The sequence below is a fragment of the Daphnia pulicaria genome, chromosome 7, assembly GCF_021234035.1.
Source record: "Daphnia pulicaria isolate SC F1-1A chromosome 7, SC_F0-13Bv2, whole genome shotgun sequence".
Classification (NCBI taxonomy): domain Eukaryota; kingdom Metazoa; phylum Arthropoda; class Branchiopoda; order Diplostraca; family Daphniidae; genus Daphnia; species Daphnia pulicaria.
This window is the reverse complement of record NC_060919.1, coordinates 14,276,053-14,295,997: the sequence shown is the minus strand read 5'-3', so window position 1 is coordinate 14,295,997 and position 19,945 is coordinate 14,276,053. Positions and strand designations below refer to the sequence as shown.

The 19,945-nt window shown below is 45.6% G+C and overlaps 1 protein-coding gene across 3 annotated transcripts; it reads right to left on the bottom strand.

The window, feature by feature from the left end:
* Window positions 1-19,542, bottom strand: LOC124350609 (kielin/chordin-like protein). Of its 3 annotated transcripts, none has more exons than XM_046801392.1 (11): window positions 19,305-19,542; window positions 11,030-11,190; window positions 5,810-5,952; window positions 5,617-5,713; window positions 5,150-5,391; window positions 2,017-2,110; window positions 1,796-1,898; window positions 1,430-1,629; window positions 936-1,183; window positions 385-544; window positions 1-272 (listed from the first exon to the last, which is right to left on the bottom strand). In XM_046801392.1, exons 2-11 carry the CDS (start codon window positions 11,181-11,183, stop codon window positions 106-108), a joined length of 1,608 nt encoding a protein of 535 aa, XP_046657348.1. In that variant the 5' UTR covers window positions 11,184-11,190; window positions 19,305-19,542; the 3' UTR covers window positions 1-105. The 3 variants fall into 3 exon arrangements, with proteins under 3 accessions (XP_046657348.1, XP_046657347.1, XP_046657346.1); XM_046801391.1 differs by lacking the exon at window positions 19,305-19,542 and adding an exon at window positions 11,297-11,592 and having other exon boundaries at window positions 11,030-11,193; XM_046801390.1 differs by lacking the exon at window positions 19,305-19,542 and adding an exon at window positions 11,297-11,592.
* Between the last annotated feature and the right edge of the window lie 403 nt (window positions 19,543-19,945).

The window sequence follows — 19,945 nt, the reverse complement described above, 5'->3', positions numbered from 1 at the left end:
AGTTCAGTTGATATTGCAAAAGTTGATGGAGGTTCGAGTAAATAACGTTTAGACTGATCCAATTGTTTCGATGGCCAACCGTGACAAAAGTATGGGTGACTTGATTCAGCGAGTGTTGGCCTCGACTTCGATGGGCAAACATCCCTTGCGGCTGGTCACCTCCTGGAAGGCGAGGTTGCGCTCCAGTCGTCGGATCTTCTTGGGGCATCCGGAATTGGGCAGGCATTTGGGTTTGAGTTTCTTTTCCCTTTTGGTGAAGCGTTTGACGTGCTCTGCGGGCAGATGCAGATTTCAGTTAATATTGACAGTGAGAACAAGACAAAACAAGACGACTGCTGGGCTTTATACGTAGGCTATATGGCTGATGGGAGCTGGGCTACTTACTGGTGGCGGTGGCGCCGAGAAGGACGAAGCGAAAGCGTTGACGTAAGGCCTCCGACTGGTCCCTGGTCAGATCCTGGACTTTGTAGGTTGTCACGGTCGGTTGCAGCATCCACAGGTGGTGCTCGATGGCCTGGCCGTTGACCACTTGCTGGAAAATGTACTGCAAAGTCACGGGGCGACGACAGTAACGGCCAGCAAAAACAAGAGAATCAGCATTTGAATCCAGCAGCAGATAATCAACACTTTAAGACTCTGTGCCGCCCGCGTCTTGTGCCGGGAATGCAGCATCTTTTGCTTTTTATCACGTTTCGATCGCTCATGCACAACAACACAAAACGTGCCGGCGACACAAGTCAGCCCGACACTTTGACAATCGCGAGATGGGGCGAGATGGGGCGAGGGAATGGCGGGATTGATGGCGGTGCCGCTTCTTTTACGACGTCTGCTGATATCAAGGAGCCGAGCCAGCAGCCAAGAGTCGGAGGCTGGCGTGGGTTTGTTTTCGGTGCTGGGGAGACGACAACTGCACGTGATGGTTTATAGTTTATTACCTGAATGAACTCGGAGGCGTTGCCACCGCCCTGCGCCCGGTAGACGACGACGTCGTATTCTCTGGGCAAGCACAGGGTGAAGTTGCCGTGATGAGTGGACGATTTGATGAGCGAAGACGAGGAAGGAGGCGACATGGGGCGACCTGCTGACGGCGTCTTGTTCCGGCCGCTGCCGATTCCAGATGTGGCTTGGATGTTGGACCGCGTCCCAGTGATGGGCGAAGATGACAGGAGCGGCGTCACGGGACCTGCTGGCACGAGAATAAACGCAGACGTCAGAAGGACCAACGCGGAAGAGCTGGATGAACCGGAAGAGAGAGAGAAAGAGACCCGATTTGGCGGCCAAAGATCACAAGGCCAGCCCATTGCATGCGGACTGGCTTTTACTCGGCTTATTTAACTCGGCTTTAACGACTTGCAGCCAATGAGTAATACAGGATCAACAACAACACGGCGGATGAATAAGGATCATCCATTTCAATAGATGTGCGCACCTTGGATGTCTCCCTCGAGCGGACAGACGGGGCAGCAGCGGCCGGCGACTTTGACGGGCCTTTCGCAGTTGAGCGCCGGCCGACTGGGACATTCCAGCCGTTGGCATTCGATCCTGCCAGATTTGCATTTGCAATTGACGCAGTCCATTGGCCCAAATGGACCCATCACCGGGTGCCAAGTCGTCCCGTGCAGGTAATATCTACAAAACGTTGAGGAGAAAGAGAAGAAGTTAGACGTCACCAGTCGTCGTCGTCGTAATGGCCCAAATGTTGCGTCTCAATTGACAGCGGGAACAACAAAACAGCGTGACGGAATGTACACGGGAATGTAGGAGGAGGAGCGCGAAAAGATTTATAGAGACGTACCGCCCGCCGGAGATGCAGTCCTCCAACTTGCTGTTGGTTCCGTCCGGCTGCTGCTGGATAATGACGGGCGAATTGTCCATCTCGTCCACTCTGCCAGCCGGATCTGTTTGATTGATCCAATGACATAGTAATATATTAGGTGATATACTGTACAATAGATGGAATAACATGCACAGTTTTGGAATGGATCAGTTTGATTCAAGCTGCTGAATTACTCGTACCTGGACAAACCGGGCAACAATCGTCCTTGGTTCGGATGGGGTTGTCGCAGTCCACTTTTGGGCAATCTTTCAGTTGGCACATGACCATTCCTCCCTGTGGTGTGCATCCATTTCCGCACGAGCCGGAACGAAAACGAAAGAAAAATTTCGGTAGCCGTTAGTCGTCGAATGGATTTCAAGTTCACGCACTTTTTTCTGGCGTTCGATCGGCGTTGGTTTTTCCGCCTTGATCTAATCAAGAAAATAACGACCAAGGCGCAACAAGGAAAAAAAGGAGAAGAAACGCGAGAACAAGAAAAAGAGAAGAAAGAAGAAAGAACAAGAAGAAGAAGAAAAGGGATTGTGCGATGGACGTCAGTCGTGATTTACCGCTCCACCTGGAATCCTGGATACGGCAGGTATTGGTATTCTCTAATAGTTATTGTTTTGGGGCATTCATTCTGCTGGCTGCATCATCTTGTATTTACTATTTAGTCGTTGCTTCGTTTGTATATTTACGAGCATATCGAGTTTCATCGCCGTGAAACAACTTGCAACGTATTCATCAGACACGATTTCCCTTTTCCATCTGCAGTTGATGAGCGAACCGGTGTGGTCCGGTTTCCTTTTTGTCTGCTGTTTTTGGCGTTGTTGTTCCACGACTTGGTGGTAACTCGTAAAAAACCCTTCCAAAATCCAAGCGCAAAGCCACGGAGACGCGACTTTTGAATGTTACATCCGCGCCAGAGCTATATAGCCGTGCTGCCCCTCGTTTTCCACCCATCCAGGCTGCATGGCTGGGCCACTCCCATTTGACGTGACCTCTCATCTCGAGTTCTCGACGTCCAGCTCCATCTCGGAATCTTGATCATCGTTGGCCCAGTCGCATCTATTTTTAGGTTTCCCAATGAGCGAAAATCGCCGACTCGCATTATTCGACCTCGAAAAAAAGGCCGAAATCAACTTATTTGAACCAATAATTTCTATAAAATCGACATTTCCAGGTTGTTCTCCGATAAGAATGAACTGATGCTGGGTATACTATATTGGATTGGATATATCCATCATTGGATGAGCGCAAAGTCGACAAGGCCCTTTTGTCCTTTCATTGCTCTTGATGGAGGACGCGGACGGGTCTCGATCTTTCGTGTTTGGGATATGCGGCTACCGTTTTGGCATCATCGGCTGGCAGCAGCGCAGCAGCAGCCAGTCGTTTTCTTTTAGTGGCTCAGTTACGTCAACTCGACATAGTGGACGATGCCAGCAGCAGCGGCCGAAGAAGAAGAGCCCCTCAACTGTTGGGATGTGATTCGGTTTTAGGTTAGCCAGCACCCGGCCCGCCAGGCGGATCCTCTATATACCCGTCCAGCACGCAGCCGCGCGGCCGTGTGTGATAGTAGGTTAAAGAGCGGGGGGGAAGGGAGGGAGGGAGAGAGTTTTGGACGTTGCGATCATAACAATAAAAAACAATCAGAATTTCTATGGCTCGGCCCAGCACAGACAACAACAAGAGACGCAACAATAACGGCAGACAACAGCAGGGCGTGATGTTTTTACCTAAGTATGAATATGTTGATGTCTATAAATATATCGAAGCGGGACTCGGGTAGACGGACACGCGGGTGTTTCAAGAATTGAAAATTATGGAGATGTCATGCAAATGCGCCTTTGCCTTATTCTATCCCCCCCCCTCCATCCGCATATAAAATATCGAAATATCAAATTCTTCTTCTTCTTCTTCTTCTATCCTGGCATCTATTTGGTTGGGCCTCTATTACCGTCGTGCACTTCTCCGACGATGATTTGATGCTTTGTGATGCCGTTGCGCGTCTTCTTCTTTTAGCCTTCGCCTTCCGTTGATGGCCTCATCGGCCCGATGAGGTTGGCCTGGCCATTTCATTCCGAAGTTTCCCCTCAGCAGTCAAATAGTTGTACGCACGTTACTATATTCTAGTGCCACGAGGAGATGCGGCCAGCACGGGCCAGCACGGCCAGCCAACGACGTCAAAGAGAAACTGTAGACAAACAGGCGGGGCGGCCGCCGCCGGGTTGTTTCACGCTGGGAAAGGTGCGAGGTCGTGCTCGCCCCCTTTTCTTTCTATTTTTAGAAAGAAAAACTCTCTGCGTGGTCGACCGAAGGCAATAATAAAAATCCTAAAAAATCGAAACCATCCAGCGGAATCAAATGGAAAAGAAAACCAAAACAAAAAACAAAAATTGGTCAGGTCGGAGAAAAGGGCCCGACCGTCGAATAACCCGTCGCCGTTGCGGATAGGGCGGATCGTTTGGAGTTTGGACAGTATTATAGGAAGATGAGGAAGATTCCGTACACAAAAACAGACTGCTGGAAAAAGGGGAAAGAATCACATTAAGAATTCTGCTCACGACGGCCGTTCGAGGAGAGAGAGAGAGAAAAGAGAAAGAAAAGAAGAAAGAATAAAATGAACGCAACGCACAGCACAGAAACGGGGGCACAGCAGCAGTGCGTATCGGTGGCGGTGGCGGCGGCGGCGAGGTGGCGTATACAATAATATGCTAATAGCCGAGGACCGTGCAAGACACACGCGCGCACATTTAGACGCATCAAAAGAAGAGTGAAATACGGGACTGCTGAGCGCACGCGTCTGCAACGTCTCACGCCGCCAGCACCCGATCGTCACGCGGGGACGGACCATCAGAGCCATCGACCGACCGGCCATCGACAACATTCCAGCCCAATGCCATCGTCAACGACACGAGAAAGAAACCCAGAAGGGGAAATTCCTCCTCTCCATCAATTTGTTTCCCTTCTCTCCGTGCTGCATCAACGTCGTCGATATCACATTCCACTCGACAACTGATTACCTAAATTCAGCAGCAGTCGGTTTCTCTTTCGTCTTTGAATCGAATTCTTTGCTCGCTGCTGGCCTGCCTACAGCAGCATCTATACAGCAGCAGTACAGCCCCAGCAATTCTCATCTCAACTAACTGATTCCATTTGCCATGTGTTTTCCCACAACCATCCCGATCGAACCGGTTCGGCCAAACGACTGGCAAACGGCCGGATGCCGCGGATCAGCTTCGCCGATATGATTTTAAGCTCCGATGACACGAGCAAACCCCGTTTTTACTTTTTTATTTTTCTAAATGTTGGAAAAATGGCGCTGCAACTGACCTCGCAAGAGCACTGGACGCACTGGTCGGCGTGCTCCGGTTTGAGACCGACGTTGGACGACGTGAATCGCTCCTTGTGGCGGTAGACGTTGCCGTTGTGCAAGCAGGTGACGCCCGACGACGTCGAACTGCCGCTGAGATCCGAAGACGAGAACGAAGACACTGGAACTTCCTCCGGGTAGAAAGGGGCCGGACGGGTCGAAGCCGCCGTCAGAGTCGTCGTCGTCGATTTCGTGGCCTCTTCTAAATGATGGCAACCAAATTTTGATTCGTTTTAGCGTTTTAGTCGAAATGATATTTCTCGTGCAGTCGAAAAACAGACAAATATAGAAACAGAAAAATAGCCCGTTTGTTGTTCTGTTGCTTTGGTCGACGCCTACTCTAAATTCCCGTAAAGTTGTCTATAATTGGCCGCTCAGCACGCCTAATAACATGCAAACTTTGTGCCTTCAAAAATGAAAGACTTACTGGAACAGTGGACGCAGCATTCGTTGGTGGCGGCCGACTCGGGCGAGGCGCAATCCTGGCCGCCGCATTCGTGAATGGTGCAGTTGATTTTGCCGCCCTTTGGGGATTGGGAGAAGAAATAAAAGGAGAAATCAAATCAATGCAGCAAGGCTCGCAATAACTAAATTGGCCTTATTATTTGAAACCATTTTACCTCTTGGCAGATGCAGGCGACGCAGTGAAGGGCTCCGCGTTGGCCCAGTCGCGGGTACCAGACGTCGCCGACCGCGTAGTTTCTCGACGTGAAGGTGCAAGTCGTTCCGTCCGACACATCGGCCGCCATCACCGCCGCGGACCCTGGATCAAACCATTTCAACAGCACCGGTACCGGTAATTTAGATGATCGCACTAAATTCGGGAGACGTTACGTCACGCCATTTTTTATTACAGACGAGACGAAGCAGATCCGGTCTGACAACGTGAGTGGCACAGCACCATTGCCTGTGTGTGGTGTACGTTGCTGCTGCCCACGTCTTTTTTCTTTTGGTATAGCTCGCGGCTTCTGTTGCTTGTCTATACTCCCCACTCACGCGGGACTCGGTCACCAGCAGCGATCGGTGCAAATTGCAAAACAGACGAGACAAACAGTTTCACTACCACTTAGCAGTCGTAGCTAAATTTACAGATTTCGTCAAGAGGAACTTCACTTTAGCAATGGCTGACATCAACCTAATGTACACAAGCAACTCTGTTCGACTCGTCAACTTTTCCAATCAGCAAACATCACATAAAGTTGGTGCTGGTTGTAAAACTTCGTAAAACTTTTGATGGATTTTCGACACTCCAGTCTCCAATCGCCCTCGAATAAACCATTACAACTTAATTATTTAACTTTTAATTTACTTGAAGAAAACGTGACGATTCAACGAGAGTAACTAGTGTCTATAGTGAAATAACCGAGAAACTATTTCGTGTGGCAGATACTATACAGATCACTTGGGGGGTGTAATCGTCTTTTCTTATCTCGTCGTCTGCTAGACGGTTAAAGGGAATTTGAATTAGATTTGAATTGAATTAGAAAGTGAATTTTATGATTTTTCACACCGTTCCAACTCTTTTCATTTGCTCACGGTAGGGAAATTTGAAAAAGTCGTGGTCAGTTTGTCGCCAATCAGCAGCAAGCACAAGCGGTTCCAATGTAATGATTCTTATTTGCTGGTGAAATTGTTTTGATGTGTTGTCTGCTGACATCAAATACGTGATTACTGAAATTTAGATTTGAAATTTGGCGTTGAACACGGTTGAACAGCGTTGAATAGGTGCCGTGTTCTTTCCTTGGTTTCAGACATGTGGTTTTCTCTTATTCACTTGTGATGGCGTATTGTTTTCTTGCCAACAAGCTTGTTACCTTTATAATACTAATCAGCAGTCATAATAGGATACTGTCGCACCTATACCCATTCTTCATGTGAATCTATAGTCCACCTTTTTTCCACAGAAAATTGGTAAGTGTCATTATTTCAAACAACTTCCTCGCTACTTTCAACGTTCTCTTTATTATTTCCTTATTCTCGTTGTGTATGAGCCAAAGTTGAATGATTACGTGCACCACAAAATAGGAAACTTGCAAGCTACCTCGCTCTATTTATTTAAGAAAAAAGAAGAAATGTTGTGTTTGTTTTATTCGTTTCTCTTTGTTGCACGTAGAAACGTCAAGTCTCTGTGACGTCAAGTCGCTTTGACGGTGATGAATCGTTCGTTTCATCCCGCATCCAAATAATTCAATATAGGCGTGGTCGGCTACGGGAAACAGTTTTGGAATGACAGCCGAGGTCTAAACGGCACGGCACGTGCAGCAATTATACTTTGTCTATTCATAGAATTAGACGTTTAGACTTTTTTCCGCTGAGATTCCGAGTCGAGTTGTCGCTGGTTTTTTTTTGTTTTTTTAAATTCGCTGATTCGATTTCGACATGTTGCCACAAAATCTCGTTCCGTCGTTTTTGTTTGATTTTCGCTGGCCAGCGCAAAAGAGCCGAGACATCGGCTGCTGAGACTAGAAGATCTATTTCCAGCCCCCCTTCCCCCCCCCCCCCTTACCTTGTCGTGCCACACTCGACGACACGCGGCCACCGCCGATCGGGACCCCAACTCCGTTAGTGTTGCGCAGGCGAAACAATAACAGCCCGGCCACCGCCCAAGATAACAAACAGACAAGACGACAAGATGAGTGCCCCGTCGTTAATCGACATCCCTGTCCACCTTATCGACCAATGCGGGAAAATGAAGGATTAGACTAGTCAAGTGTTTACATACGTTGTGTTACACAGACCACGAGATCTTGCTGTGCGGGAGGATCGGCCGTGTTCCTTCTCGGCGTGAAAGGCAATAAATAAACGCGGCGTCCGATGCCGACAATTCGAAAACAAACAAGGCCCAATCGTTCATCACTTTGCGTCCTCCTGCCGTTTCTGCGCAGCGTGAAACAACCAACAGCAGTGGCCGGAGGGAAGACACAAATTTTAAAAAAGTGCCGATTTCCCTCGGACCTTCAACTGTCGCCGAATTTGATTGTCTGCGCGCAACGCGTCAGGATTGTGGAACAGACAATTGTGGTGTGTGTGTGTTTGATTGGATTATTATTGACTTTGATTTGTGTAAGATTAATATAAGAGATATAACCAGACTGCAAGTTGGATGGGATTCCAATGACTTCCATCTCGCCTTTCCATCATCATCGACATCCGGTTCGATATTCCATTAATTCCTGTGCGTGTGTTTTGTTTTCGTCCGTGTGATTTTGTCGGTGCTGGATCAGATTCTTCCCCCCAGACTCATCGATGTATACACACACACACGCATCGATTGTGTTTTTTGGCTTGAATTTCATCCGTTCCGCTCGTCTGCTGTAATTTTCTAATTGGCATCGCGCAATCGTCGTTTCGTCGTCCTCCTCCTCTCTCGCACGGAGGGAAAAGGACAATTGAATGTGACGAGGAATTTCAAAATTCGGAGATGGCGGGAGACGATAAAAAGAAATGGGCCGAAATGCGAGGGAATAACGAAACGTGGAGGGAGGATCGTTGCTGAAGAAACGAAAACCACAAAAATAAAGAAAAGAAAAGAAAAAAAAGAAGAGAGAAAACTCTTTGGAAACTCGCGAGGTTGTTGTGCCGGAACTGTCGGTTCATTAGCTCGTTAATTATTCTGATTATTTCGGGTTGTTTTGTTATGTTGTGTCTGTGATGTTTTGCCGGGTCTTATTTATTTCGGTGTTCTTTTCTTCTCTCTTTCCCTCTCCCGTCTCGTCCCGTCTCGTCCCGTCTTAACTCGATGGCTTACGTGATTATGGGAGGGTGTAAAAATTAACGACCGGCCGCCTCTCGAGTCTAAACGCTCGGTGCTGCTTGTCTCGATCTGCTGCGGCCACGGGAATAACTTGGCCAACTTCAAACGCCGGTAAATACGCGAAAATATATTTACCCCCGCAGCTAGCAGCTAGCGCTATACAAGCCATTTTCTATGGTGGCCTCTTTCTAGTCTGTCGCTAATGAATTCATTCATTCCAATCCCGCGTATACAAGTTGAAACGGAGACCCAGCATTTCGTTCCTCGTTCCTCCGGTCCGATTATCGAGTCCATGATGGCAGTTGTTTCTTTCTCTCTCTCTCTAACTCCATCCAGCGCCATCCAGCGCATCGGCGTGATGGGAAAACGTTAAATATAGCAACAAGTGAACCGAGGATGACGTTGACCTCCCGCCGTCTGCGTTTAGACTTGGTGAGAGGAGGAGGAGAGACAGTCAGCGATGCCAGACGGTCAAGAGAAGGTCGGCTCTTCACCTAACATACATTGTCTGTCCTATAGTGACGTTTGAAATCATCCAAGGCAAAAGTAGAAGAAGAAACCCTCCGTCCGTCCCCTATAGATGCTCTCGCGTCCAAAAGTCATTTCTATTTTTAGTGTACTATACTCGGCTCCTGCCACCACCACCACTACTACTACTACTACGACTACGCTCAAAAACTATACAGCAACACCAACCACTAGGCTACTATACTATTACAACAACAGCCCGTTACCATCCAACAAGAGAAAGAGAGAGAGAAGAGAGATCGAGAGAGAGGCTAAGAAAAAGAAGAAACACTTTACAAGTTGATGGTCCCTGCATGGTGATGGTGGTTGGCGTCACGCAGAGAGAGACAGCATCAGAGTCTGTTGTACGACGCCACCACCACTACATGTGCAACATGTTATAGGTTCACAGAGACGGGATGGCCTCCCTCTGCTGTCCCTCTCGATGCGATCCAGCAGCCCAGCCCAGCCCAGCCCACCCCCAATTTCTCCATCAGCTCAAAAACCCAAAGGGAAAAGGGCACTGGGACGGGGTGTTGTCGTGTGGTGTGAGGGAAACAAGGTGAAACCCTTTTCCAACTCGTGAGAGGACCAGCAGAGACCCCAGCAAAGATACGGGGGTATCTCTGTTGATGATGACTGTTATTAAGATGGACAGGCATTCCACTCGTTTTATGGATGCACAACAAGCCCAGGGAATAAAGAGAGAGAATAACCAAACCCTCTTTTCTCTATAGATTTTTTCTTTTTCGACTTTTTCGACTTTTTCTTGGCTTTTGAGATTTTTTTTTTTTACTTTTTTGGGGTTCTCCTTTTTCCAATTATTTCTGGCTTTGGTTCATTTGTCCGCCATACCTTGGCCGCATGATCCCATTTCCACACTCAATATTCAATATTCCTTATATCAAAGAACTGAAATGAAATTTTACACATCGAATGCGTCAGGATTTCAATGGAGAATTGGAGAATTCACAATTGGTAGGTGCGTTTTTTTATCTATTCAAGGCGTTTGTTGATTTTTTGTTGCGTCGTCTCCGATGGATTTTATTGTCTTGGTTTTCTAAAAAATCCCCATAAAACTACGCGCCTCTTTTTTCTTCTTCTTCTTTTCCTACAGCACATTTACGATTCTAAAAGTGTCGTTTGTTTTGACGGTTATACAACTGGCGACGCAAACTGCGCCCTTTGACAGCGGAACCAAACCCTCGTGCTGCGTGGCATATTATATTTGCTAGTCCGTTATCGGTTCGTTATGAATATTCAACTTTGATTGTAGCCTACTGCGAGTTGCCGCACCTATAATGTACCTCAAATGGACACGAATGAAACAATGGCTGCTGGAGAAATTGGCACGAATGTCAATGCGGCTTTATGGGGCCAACACTCACGGAAAAGAACAACCCTGGATGTATGCCTACGATTATTGCACGCGGCGCCAGCCTAAATAACCGAGCTCATTCATTGCTTCCTTCCTTTTCCACTTAATTGCCGCTCGTCGCCGAACGAGTCAGCAGTCGACATGAACCAACAGACGTGACGGAAACAGTGATGTCACTGCATGGCGTATTGTTTGTTTTACCTGCTGCCATCAGCGATGAGAATGTCGACAGGAGGAGCAATATCGTCGGGACGGTTGCGGTCAGGGTTGTTGTCGTCATCATCCGGCCTTGTTGTTGCTGCTGCTGGTGCTGATGACGGCTCATGATGGCGGAATTGGCTGACGCTGCTGTCATTCGGCTGCTGCAGCGACGAAACAGAGAAAAGAAAAGAAAACAAAACAAAAGAAAAAAACGAGAATAATGAAAATCTTGTTTTAAAATTCACCAGCGTGCCGCCTATGGGATACCTTTAAAGGTGACACTCTGTGCAAGGAGATAGGAGGAGAACAAAAGTCAAATGATGGGCACCACCACTTTTTGTTTTGTTTTTTGGATTTATGTTTTTTTTTTGATTGCACGAAAATCGTCACGTCTCGAAACGGAACTGAATTTCCCTCGGTAATTTCGTATTCCAGTAACAAATGATGCTGGACGACACAAATGGAATCACACACGACGCGAGGATCGGATCGTCAACAGATTTTGGCTCGGTGCCGTTTTTGTGTGAGGTGCGGAGTCGATGCCGGTCAGTGGAAGACTGGCGAGACCTGGTCGAATGGTAGCGCGTGTTATGTTTTCCCATTTTCTTTCTTTTTTAAAAAAATAAGAAAAAAAGGAAATTCTCTTCTCGCTCCATTCTCTCATTCCTTCGCCCTCCTCTTTCCTCCCCTTTCTCTTTCTGTTTCATTCTATCCTTCGGCAATCGTCCAACAGACAAGACTAGACTATAGAGACCCGGCACAGCAACACACGCACAGAGACTCGCGTTTGTACCTCTCGTCTCTTTTTCTTTTCCCTTTTCTTATAATATCCGTGGCCATTAAATACTTACAGCAGATGAATAGATGCGCGACCAGATTTTCGTTTTTTGACTTAACTGCAGCCAACGCGTGCCAAATATCCCATTATACGACATCCTGGTTCCAGGAAATCCCGGGAATTGTCAGCATCAGAGATATCGAATCAGCGAGAAAACGCGCCTGCTGCTGGCCGTTTCTTCCATTCAGCCATCAGGACCAGTGACTCACATTATTATCTATGACCGTCGTGATGTTTGAATGAACGAATTCAGTAGGCCTTTTATACACATCGCGGCGAATTAATATTTCTCCGACGTCAGTTAGTATAATTAACCATCAGCAGCTCTGATCCAGTGTCCAATCAGCTAGCAGCGGGATTTCCAGCAGCAAGTTTCAGCATGTCGATTGTGCTGTCGTCGTGTTCTTAGTTCGACTAAAAACAAATTGGGTACAATGTCAAAGAAAACGAATTTGACTCCACGTAAACAATGAACCAGCATGCAGCTTCCGAGTGACGCACTGAACATGTCGCAATCCATGAAAAAGCAGCAAAGGACCACTAGATCCAGAAAGACGCCGACACTTGATTCCCTTCTAGCCTTTGACGTAATAACATCGCATCCGAGCTCTAGCGTCTTTGACTAATGAAATTCCGAATTCTACAGAAAAGTCTGCGGCGATTCGACCGTTGATGATGAAGCGAAATTCGTCGATTGAGACGCCGAACGGAATTTGCATTTTTCTGCTGCTCTTCTGAATTTTCTTTCTATGTTTAGAAAAATAGGGCGTTTTGTTTTGTTTTTTATTTTGAAATCTCCATAAATTTTCCAGGCTGTAAACTTGTTTGTTTTTCATTTGTCTCGGCCACACATTTTCGATTCAATTTGCTTCTCTTTTTTTCCCCCTTATTCATCTTTTATTGTCGTCGTCTCTTTTGTCCCGGTCCCTCACGACTTACATTCCAAAACTGGGTTTCCCGGACGGAGACACACAGAGCAAGCCGACACGTGCTGTCCGTGATGATGATGTATAAGTGTGTGCTGGAGAGAACGGGAGACACAAAGCGGATGTCACGACTCGATTTTTGGATTTTTGGATTCTTCGATTTTGTCGTCGTATTTGTTTTTCTCATTTTCGTCATCTTCTTCTTCTTTTTAGATTTGTTTCCAAAGTTCGTTTTAAACGTGCCGCCTCCGTGATAAAAACAGACGATTTTGCTATGACTGACGGCTGCTGGGTGATTTATTTGAATAAAATGACGAATATTCAGCACCGTTCGCTTGTAGAGTTGTGTCTCTTGAACGTCTGATGAAACAACAGTGGCCGACGTCGATTTTTCCCACGTCTCTCCGCCGACTGACTATAGATGGATGAGACTTTTCCTTGATGCTGTTCGCGTCTGCAAAGAAGAAAAGAGTCCCCGGTTGGTCCGTTCGGCCAGCGATTGGCGCTTTGACTAATGCTGGGCCCGTTCATCATTCCTCGCCAGTCGGGGACCAGAAAGATGACACGACCAGGATGCTGCACTGGACCGTGCGGGATCGGCACACAGGATCTCGTTCGAATAATCCAACGTTCTAGTTAATGGTTCGCGTCAATTTAATTGATTTACAGCCCATTCGTCATCCGTCCATAAGTTATTGATTTTCTTTACTTTTTTTAGACCTTTTTCTATCGTAGAAGAACTCAAACCAAAAGAAAACATGGCCGAGTTTGTTTTTACATAATAGTAGCGCTGTTCATTTCACGACGGCTGCTGCTGATGTGTCACACACAAAGGAATTTGAGGCTAATCATACGCCATCTTTGGTTTCAACACAATCGGTGGCCGTTCCACAGGCGAGTGATGGATGAATCACTCGACAGCACCAGCAAACGTCGAAATGATGGGAAATTATATAAAATTGGTTTGGAAATCATTTTTCCTTCAGGGAATAAATAACTGGATACAACTCGAATGTGAATCTCATTTCGGGTATTTGTGATGATTGATTTTTCGATGTGGAGTTGCCAAGATTTCACAGTTTATTGTTTTCGTGTTTGGCGCGTTACGATTTCCTTCCGGGAATCGCACGGTCCTTATTTTAGCTTTCCGTTTGCTTTTTGTTTTTTTCATTTCAATATTTTATTTTGTATCTGTCAAAAGGTTGCTGCTGTTTAATTAATGCCTTCACATTTAGACATGGTATTATCATCTGGTCGATGCTGGTAGACATTTTCTTCGAATTGCCGCTTCGTATAAACAGGATCGCGAAATGCCCCAAATTCTTTAAAGAAATTCACGTAATAATTTCTAATGTGACGTCCATTTTGTTGTTTGTCGTCTGACGTGACGCGGTGACAATCAATCACACAACAACAACGAAAAGTCCGCAGGACAAAATTGATTCCATACACGACGCCTTATGATATCAGCATAGCAGTTTCTGAGATTCTATGGCGTCTTGGACCTGTTTTGACAAAGTAGCAAAACCCTGGTACAAAACGCACTGGCTCTTAATTTTGACAGACAACGGAATATTTCCCCCCTCGATCTATTTTTCTCCGATCTTTTCCAAGAATCCCAAAGACAGATGATCTGCTGATCTTGAATAGGGATAGAACCCGCTGGATGAATCCAAATTTTTGGTAGGCTGCCACTCTGTCTTGACTCAGCAGGTCAGTGCCAACTTTACAATATGCAAAATCACGGCAACTAAAGCGCGGTGTTTTTTGCTTTAGAAACCGTAATGTCCCGAAATGGGTTCTTTATAGATTTCACGCAGATGGCGTTTGTTATTGGCGAACGCAATGATTTCCAAATTGTTAAAATTAATTTACAAGTTGCATCGAGCTCAATCATCTTTTCGTTGCTATTGTCAGACAACCCAGTCCACCTCCTCTTCTCCAGTCTCCACCATATCCTGTGGTTATGACTTTCCATTAGCTTATAGTGTTGTGCCCCTTTGACAATCTTTTGGCGACGATATGATTATTTAATTGCCATTGTGTCTCGACCATGGCTCGTCGTCGTCCAGGAACTGCTCGGAGCTTTCTGTTCTTTCAACTAAAAATAGATTGGCTCCACTCACGCAGCACGTCACAATCGGCTAATAAAATGTCACATTTCAACTTTTTTTCAAAAACAGACCATTTATTCTTATCGATTTATTGCGATTTTGTTTGATACTGTTGATCTGGATAACAATTAAGAAAATTACATAGCAATCACGTTAGATAACAGAATGCCGTCTTCCCCTCTCTAAGTAATAACCTTACTTGGCGTTGGGAGATCATAGAGTGATGATTTATTTACTCGAAGAAATTTGAATCCGTGCGCCTCGGAAATTATTGAAAGAGCAGCTGTCAGTTGAGCACGGTCAATTTCATATCTTGTGGTTCAGCTGCACATTTCACTCAGTTTGGTCTGTCTGGTTTCTCTCAATTTTGCCAGTTTCCCCGAGTTTCCCTGTTTAGAGCTCAGGGCTTTTTCTGTTTGGCAGCACTGCCGCTCTTATTGGTGACATCCGCGAATCGCACGGCTGTTATTTTGGCTCATTGGCTCATTGCAGTTGTTGTTACTGTCCATTTGAGACCTTCATTCGATCGGAGAGAGTGCCGCCCGATATGGGCCATGGAATGTTGGTGGAAATTCCACAGCAACTCATCGTTGTCGTCTTTCAAAGTGACGTCCTTATTTTTTACATTTTCAATTGGCAAATTAAATAAAATCATCCAACTTTCTCTCAATTCTACGAATATAAAGAACGAAGCAAACAGTCGCTGCTGGATTTCGGCCTTTAGTAAATCTATACATTTGCTGTCAGGATCCCATTTTCCAAGAACTTGTTGGATTTCTCCGAATCTTTTCTGACCCGCCATGACAACAACGTTCAGTGACTCTTTGACCGTTTGATGACTTAACGTCAATGATTTATGACACAACTGGTTGCATGATTGCTGACCATTGTCAGCAGTCAATAGGCAGATACTGAGACGCCTGCAGCAAAAGTCGGAATATTTTTTCACCTAGCCTATAAACGAAAGGCCAGTTCAATCGGTTTTCGTCCCAGTTAGCGAGTGAACTGCTGAAAAGTGTGGCCACATTTGATGTGTTGTAACGTGTTGCATCACCGCGGGTCTGAAACGCGCCAGCGCTGCACAATCGATCACGATTGCGCCATCAGCAGAGCCACGACAAAAGGCAGACACACATTTTACGATGGGGTTTTTCATGGCACCGCCGCAGCAGCTCAACGGGACCAAGAGAATCCGAGAGCCCTGCAGCAACAGCAGTCTATTCGAGTTCCTCCGTTTTCCCTAATATCTCGCATTCGTCTCAAAGAATTTACATTTCCCGTGTGCCAAATAATGTTTCTCTCCGCTCCTATCGTTTCTTCTGTCTCCGCTGGCTGGCCCGCCCGCCCGTTTGGTCACGTAATAATAAGTCGTCGTTATTATCCGCATGTTTAGAATTGCAGCATGCAGCAACAGCATCGGCTCGGGTGATTGGCCCATCATCATCGTGTGCTTTTGTGCAATGGAACCCCATGCTGGTCGCAGTCGAGTTATTCGACGTGTTAGAGCAGCTGCAAGGCGATACGCCGGGCAATAAAAAGAAACCGGAGATTTGTTGTACAGCAACACACCAGACACTTTCGTTGACGTTTCACAAAATTCATAGGAATCGGGATCTCCTAAATATACTACCATACGGCGAAATGATATGACATCAATTTGATTCTCATTCATTATACATCGTGTTGTTGTTGCTCAATTGATTCTGCAATTTTTCTATCTTGTCTACTGTCCCCCTTTTTTAGGCTTACCTCAGAAAATTCCTGATTGTTTATCCATCATCTACCCCATTCCAGTCGTATTCAAGAGCTGCCATATGGACTGTGCCAATTTTGAAGTCAGAAAGAGGGGGCATTGGCCTCTCAATAGAAAGAGACATCAGCATCCAGCATGCGGATGGTGATACATAAGCAAAGTATTCGGTGAGTAGCCTACACAATCATTGAAGCCAGTATACTGGCAAGGTATATCTGTGGTTCACTCGGGTTCACTAAATTGTACATTCAAATGTACATGCAGTAGGGACGAGAGAACTGCACTGGATGTGCCTGTTTGCCCTAACAACAACAATTCATTTGTTGTCGGGGTTGTGCTGCTGGAGGGAGTGTTCAGGGTTGGACAGAAGCAAGTCCCATCCATCAAAAGATCTCCTTAAAAGAAAGAAAGTTTCAACTCTGATGTTAAAGAAAATCCAACAGCACCAGAATGATGGAAGGGAAGACTGAACGGAATGGAATGATGGATGAGAAAACCTTGTCTATCCTGGACCAAAAGGTAATACCTTTTAATTCTTTCTACCAGGTCAAGGATGGTGAGATAAAAGAAAAAATTCCAAAAATTCCCTCAATCCTCCCTCACCACCAAGGCAACGTATGTTTAAATCTCCGTCCACCAGCAGAAACCACGGAATTGTGTGACCCTATTATTAGAGTTGCATAAGGATATGTCAGTTAGATATTATCGATGCCAAAGATCGAGGAAGCAAAGAAGAAGAAAGTGAAGGAAATCCCCGACCTAGGCCAATCGTTGACGGAATACAGGGTGGAGGGAGGGGGGGACGAATCTCATCTATCATTTGGACACACGCTGCACCTCCAATAACCGACTCGGCGGTTTTTGGGCGGCACGAAACGGGCGCTGTTACATCAGATCCCCCCCACCTCAAAAAAAAAAAAAAAAACAAAAAAAAAGAAAAGAGTAAAATGACTGTAGACATTCTATTAGGAATAGCGAAACCGGTTGGTAAGATCTCAGTTCGGAAATGTGTTAGCGAATTTTCAGTTTTTTTTTACCGTTCCCGGACGTCATTTGTATTCTTGAACCGGTTTCGTGATCTTTTTTCTTATCTTAATGGCAATCCGGGTTCGATTCTTGACAAATATGTGCGTACTTATCTCTTTGGCGACATTACAGAAACCGAAAGTAAATCTTCCTGAAACTAAACTTACAGTTTTTGTTGAAAGCAAATTTTCATTTCACACAAAGAAATTGACATTGTAATTATCAATAAAACCCGACAATGCGCCAGCCATCCTAAGACGCTGGGATTCTGTCGGAGCTAATGCAATTGGACCCGATCAACTTTGTTGTTGTTTGATTCGAATTTCAATTTCGCGCGGTTTCGTGTAGCTATAATATGCGGCAACAGTGGACGACGGCATTAAGATATTACGTAGTATTTCGTTTATGACCGGAGTATAGCGCTCCATAGATGATATTACCGCACGGAAATTATTTGATCGATTTCTGCTACAATATCCGTCGAAAAATCCAAGGACGACTGGAGTCGACGAGCGTCTGTCATAAAATACTGAGCTAGTAGGGCCTACTTTGTAGAGGAGTGCACAAACAGTAGCGCTTTTCACGGTAGACGAGATGAAAAGTGAAAAATAAACAAGCGAAACCCGCATCGAATAGAATTACTGATGGGAGTCTGGGACTCCTTTTTCTCGGCAAAGTAGCGGAACTACATAATAGATTACAATAATCAAGAAATGCATTATTGTTTTCTTTCTTCCTGCTACTAGTGTACAGTATTTTGCAGGTGCTGCCTTAGAGTCGAGTGTATTGGTTCATCACGTATTCTCGTCACGGCGACGGATATGACCAGTGCATTAACTGCTGATGCTGTACAGGACTGTTGCATCATTATCAGCAGGAGCAGTGCCGACGAGGCGAAGTCAAAGTCGGCAAACGTCCTGAGTGACAACCAAATCCGGTCGACAACAACACAAGCACATTTATCTTCTATTTTTCCCTTCTTAGTGAAGATGGGCTAGTAAATGTTGCCCGCCATGAAGAAGAAGAATTAGTGGACGGAATAAATGAACTAGAGCAATCCCTGATGGAAGCCTCCTGATAACGTGATAACTACGAGCTACATGTAATTCATTCAAATCCAATCACTAAAACGCTTATTCAGAGTCAGACATTGAGCTAGTCCAAGGAAGAAAGACGAGAAAAAATGAAAACAAGTTTGACAACTCGCAACAGATGGTGGACGAGAAATAACAATTCCGCCATCAACCAGTTTCAAAAGTCATCTCGTTTTACGTTTTATCGGGTGTTGATTCATATATTTTTGCACAGCCGAAAACAGAAAAAAAAAAATCGATTGAAAGTCAACAGCGACAAATTTGATGAAATCGAACGACTAGTGTCTAGTCTCAATTACGTCAAGCAGGAATGTCGATAAAAAAAAATTACTTAAAGGAATATCACGATCGGAATACCTTAGTTCATACCTTTTCAGTGACCAAAAAATTGAGAGTCTTCAACCGACTTGTAAATTCAGCAAGAAAATTAATTTGTAGAGAAAACGGTTTTGATTTGCTATTGAAGTTTGCGACTTAGGTGAAGATGGACAGGTAAGATGTAATTGAAAGAAGTCGAGACTCACCTTTTAGCGATGCTTAAACTTGAACAGTTTACTAAGGCAATCGGATCTTATGGTGGCAATCGGTTGATTCGCAAAGGTGGTGCTGAGTGAAAAGGTATGATGTTGACGTTTGTCAACTCTGAAAATGTTGGTCGACTGAATGCTTGCGGGTCGACTGTCGCCGTTCAACTAACGGCTGCAGTTCTCGCTCTTTTTTATATAAAGCGACGAGTAGCAGGGACGACCGGTGGCGGGTCGGCGAATAAGAAGATCGCGCAGCTCACGAAATCATTTCTTTCTCTCATCTTGTACTCCACCCCTCACCCCATTTCTTGGTATACGTTGATTCCTCTTATTGGGAGTCGAACATTTCAAAGGCCGACATTTCTGGCAGAGATTTCTTTCTTGCTGTTGATTTTTTTTTTGGTTCTTTATAGCTCATTTTGTTATGTTGTCCTCCCACGCGCTGCTCTGGTTGTCGTTGACCGATCTGTTATGCTAATATTACCGTTTCTCGGTATTGTGTTAGCCTATTTACGATCATGTAATTAACTCTGGCAATTCATCACCGGACGATTGCCAACGACTCTCGACTCGATCCCATGGCATTTTCAGCAAGTGCCGAGTCATTTGTTTCCAGTCCCCCCCCCACGCCCCTCCGT

Excerpts from the sequence above, each read along its gene's own strand:
- LOC124350609 (XM_046801392.1), bottom strand. The coding sequence starts at position 11,183 with ATGACAGCAGCGTCAGCCAATTCCGCCATCATGAGCCGTCATCAGCAC. Across the intron at positions 1,630-1,795 it reads GACTGCATCTCCGGCGGGCG|ATATTACCTGCACGGGACGA; the intron begins GTACGTCTCTAT and ends AACGTTTTGTAG. Across the intron at positions 1,184-1,429 it reads GCTCGAGGGAGACATCCAAG|GTCCCGTGACGCCGCTCCTG; the intron begins GTGCGCACATCT and ends TCGTGCCAGCAG.